The following is a 4,305-nucleotide window of genomic DNA, read 5'->3' on the forward strand; positions in this document are numbered from 1 at the left end:
TGCAAATGGTAACCGACACATCATTTCTAATAATGGCAACAAAAAGTGAGGCCCTGAGAAAGGAAAGGAGGAGGGCTGATGCTGATGGACCCATTTCCCTGGCTCTTATATAAATTTTAGACTTTAACTGTGACTGAAAAGATTAGCAAGGAGTTGAGAAACATATACTAAAGTAAATAAATCAAAGCCCTGGAGTATTTCTAAAATATGCAAAGTTGCTGAAAAGTTAATTATTCACTAGGTTAAAATGTGATGCATCAAAGGGCTAAGTTAAAATTGGATATTTAATAGCTGTAGTATGGACTCATATCAACTGTAAAGGTCAAATTCGTCCCTCTAATCTTCAGCGCATACAGTGGAGACTGTTTTAATACTGTAGCTGATATGTGTCAGCAAAATATGCACTTTAACTATGTGCAAAGATAAGAATTTTATGCTATGGAATGAAACAGAAATAAAATTCTGACTATAGTCCTAAAGTAAGTTTATCTTTAATTTTATATTGAACTAATTTGTATCATGTACATAAGCACATACTGTATATCAAAAAGTGTCCTGAACTCTGGGGATTGTTCTGGAAAATCAAAGAGCCCATGACAGAGAGACAAAGACAAACATAAAGATAGATACCTTCACAGAAGTGTGTGTGTAGGAGCACAGAAATACACAAGAGCGGCACTTGTTAAAAGCTGGAAATGAAAGGAGGGGAGCCATCAGAAGCACCTCCAGAATTTATGATACTGGAATGGAGCTTATAAAGAATAATATTTATCCAGGTAATGATGGAAAAAGGGCAGACAGAGGAGACAATCAGCAAAAGAAGCAGAAAAAGAAAAAAAGCATATGGGACTTTGAAGGTAGCAGTGGGATCAAAGTCATTTTTTGTGGTATTATTATTATTAATCCCAGGTGTTTTTATGTCAAAAAATTATTTTTGTGTGTGTATGAAAATACATCCAAGCAGGCAATGAAATAAAATATATTTTCAAGTGTTCCATCCTGCATTCTCTGTGGTGGAATTTAGTGTATAGCTCAAATTTAGGTTGCTTCAATACTTCTGGATACTATGAGGTCTCCACTTTATTTTATTTATTTTTTTTTTTGTTTTTTGGTTTTTTTTTTGTTTTTTTTTTTTGACAACATATTTTTATTTGTTATAATTGTGAATACATATTTTATATACATATATGTATGTAATATGGTTATTGGAATATGGCTAGAAATATACATATGCATGCTATACTTTATATAATATACATTTCCCCCCCCCCCGCTGGAATCTTTATTTTTTTATTTTTTTTTTTAAAAATATTAAATTTTATTTTTATATTCCCCCATACAATTGCAAACGCCCCATTCTGACCCCAATCCTTCCCCTCCCGCCCCCCACCCCGCAAAAAGTGTCTCTACTTTATACCTATGTTTTCTCTAGTTTGGCTTATAACTGATTGGAAAAGTTATTTTCTACCCTGTCATCATCCCAATTATCCCCCCAGACAGGTGCATCTTCATTTTCATCTAAACCAGCCCAGTCATCTGCAGGGAAGTCCTTGAACTGGTCATCTTCCTTCAGGAAGCCCAAATCTACCAGCTCTTTTCTCTCTGAGATCACAAACCTCTAATCCAAGAACCTTGCAGGTCCATAAAAAAGAGTGAATCCACCTAATTTTAGTGTTTAATCTTGGGGCAAGGGCTGAATTCATGAACATGCAACCTGTGCAATGACATAAACTCCACATTTAGCAGGACATTATCCTTGTATTCCAGTTGCACATACCATACACGAGTGACACAGCCCTACCCATGTGATGTGATCACCGAAACTGTAAATGATCCTCTTCCTCCAATGTACCCCAAAGATGTGGAAGATTGCAGGTGCCATTATTAATCAGTATTGTGGGGTCAAGACAATTGGAAAATTTACTTCTTTGTTTAATAAGGTAGCTCTTCAGAAATGGATTTTTGATACAAGGGACCACTTAAAATTTCTTTAAAATTATGCAGTAGACAAATCATGTTAAATCATATACAATGCAAGCAGGAAATTTGACTTTAACCTTTTTTTTAGGAAGTTTGTTCTTAGCTTTGATTCTAATATAAAACCTTAAGTATTTAAATACCAAATCTTACTTGAAGATGGAAGTGAATTATAAACATTGAGTTGAGGATTTAAATAATTTAGAAAAGCATCCTGTTGGGGAAAAGGTAACAATATATACACTATGACTCTTAGTCACAAAAACACATACATTCATTAAAAAGCCACTTCCTTGCAGAGGATGTCATGGGGAAAAAAACAAGAATAATGTAGAATAATAATAAAACAACAAGGCAGAAAAAAGAAAACACAGGAAAATATGATATTGATCTTATAGGTACTAAAATTGAATATAGGAATTTCAGTGAAATAGAACAAAGCCATTTAAAGGGAGCAAATTAACAAAATAATGAAGGAGAAATTTCTAGGACTGAAGGTCATCCATCAAAATGGATGAGAAAAGACACACAGCAACATAATCATCATGAAATTTAAGATCACTCTGCACAAAGAGTTGACCCTTAAAATTAAAACATACAGGAAAATACACATGGTATGGTAACTGACATACATTTGAAGAGGTATGATTCTATAGCCAAGAACATATACAGTGTGATAAACCAATGTCACCTCCCCAAAAGAAATATACATAAATATACATGAGAAGGACTGAGAGAAAAAGAGGCAAAAAGGAGGAGAGAGTGCAAGGAGGAGGGAGGCAGAGGCACACATGCACACACACGCATGCGCACACACATATACACATGGGGAAGGGGGCTAGAAATATTCTATGTACAAAATGTCAGAATTAGAACATGCTAGATTTATTTGTGGTAACTTTCAATTTTTGAGGTAACACTGGTTTGCAACACTATATACAGTTTAGGGGTATAGGCTCACACCTCTTCAGGTTTATGTTACCATGCCACACCCACCACCAAAGCACCCGTAGTCACTTACCCTGGATCACTAGGTCCCCTCGTAACTCCCCCCCATGTTCTACCCCTTCTAGTAGCTTCAATTCTGCAGTCATATTTCTAGTGTTTGTTTTGCTTTAGTTTTGTCAGTTCCTTTGCTTTGTTTCTTATATAATGGTAAAAGTGGAAGCTAAAACAATATGGTATCATGCCCTCAAACTTCTAAGGAGAATTTATTTACAAAACAGGTTTCTACATAGCCTGAATCATCAAGGGTAAGGTAGAAGAAGGTATTTCCTATCTGAAGCATGCTTTATATTTTACTATCCATGCAGTCTTGAGTAGCTACTCTAGTAAATGGATAGACAGTGGCTGTGATGCTGGAGATAGGGAAAGAAAATCCAATAACATGGTAAAGATGTCCCAGATGACAGGATTGCCACAGTTTTAAGAAATGGTCTTTATAGGCGCTGCAAGGATAAGGGATGTCTGCAGAAGGAATGTTTCAAAGAGAAAGAGGACAAACATACATTATTCAATATGTTTAAGCATATCAGGAAGATTTACATTTATGGTAGAGACATAATCGTACATAAGTTATAAAGCAACTAAGAATCAATTATTAACTTTGGGAAGAAGGAAAGATTATACAAAAATTAAATGTGCACTCTGTGGTTTAGTTGTAAGCAGCATTTACATTGCCATGATAATGTGCATACTTAATAAATATATAAACTACTATATCTTGAAGACATGGAAAAGAGGGAAATTGGAAGTAGATATGGGAAGAAGCTCTCATAATGGGAGGTCAGTAAGTATGTGTCAATCTGAAAAAAGCAAAAAGCAAAATGGAAGCAAAAATATTTTATTTGGTAACATGGATGTAAATATTAAAAAAGCAGTCACAGGAGTTGAACATAGTTGCCTCTAGGAAAAAGGAAGGAGATGTGGAGAGGTAAGAGACAATTTGTTTTTTAAAGTTATCCGTTGAACCTCACTGATAGAAATTAACATTTTAAAATGAGCAGCTGATAGGAAAGCTAAGAATGTGGTCTCCCTGCACTGGGAACAATATGAGCAGAGGCAAAAAAGTATGAAGACTGGGCCTCCCCTGTAGCGCAGCAGTTGAGCACTGGGCTGCGAAGCTGCCCACAGCCTCTGCAGTGCCAGTTCGATCCCCGGCCGCCAGGCGAGGGTCCCACATGGCGTGCAGACCTCTCCTGCCGTGCCTGCTGCTCCCCTCAGCAGTGTACTTCGTCAGTCTGCCTGTTCTGCTCCCTGCTCTGGCTGTGGTGAATTCTCTCACCTTCCCGCGCTTTTGACTGTACCCAGTGCTTGTATAAATAAATA

The 4,305-nt window shown here is 36.5% G+C and overlaps 1 protein-coding gene across 1 annotated transcript; it reads right to left on the reverse strand.

Moving 5' to 3' along the window:
• Positions 1–1,438: 1,438 nt before the first annotated feature.
• Positions 1,439–3,265, reverse strand: LOC129145540 (26S proteasome complex subunit SEM1-like). The gene is made up of 2 exons (XM_054693904.1): positions 3,197–3,265; positions 1,439–1,618 (listed from the first exon to the last, which is right to left on the reverse strand). Exons 1-2 carry the CDS (start codon positions 3,263–3,265, stop codon positions 1,439–1,441), a joined length of 249 nt encoding a protein of 82 aa, XP_054549879.1.
• Positions 3,266–4,305: the final 1,040 nt, after the last annotated feature.

This window comes from Talpa occidentalis, unplaced genomic scaffold (assembly GCF_014898055.3).
Source record: "Talpa occidentalis isolate TD23 unplaced genomic scaffold, MPIMG_talOcc4v2.1 talOcc4.12, whole genome shotgun sequence".
In the NCBI taxonomy this organism is placed as follows: domain Eukaryota; kingdom Metazoa; phylum Chordata; class Mammalia; order Eulipotyphla; family Talpidae; genus Talpa; species Talpa occidentalis.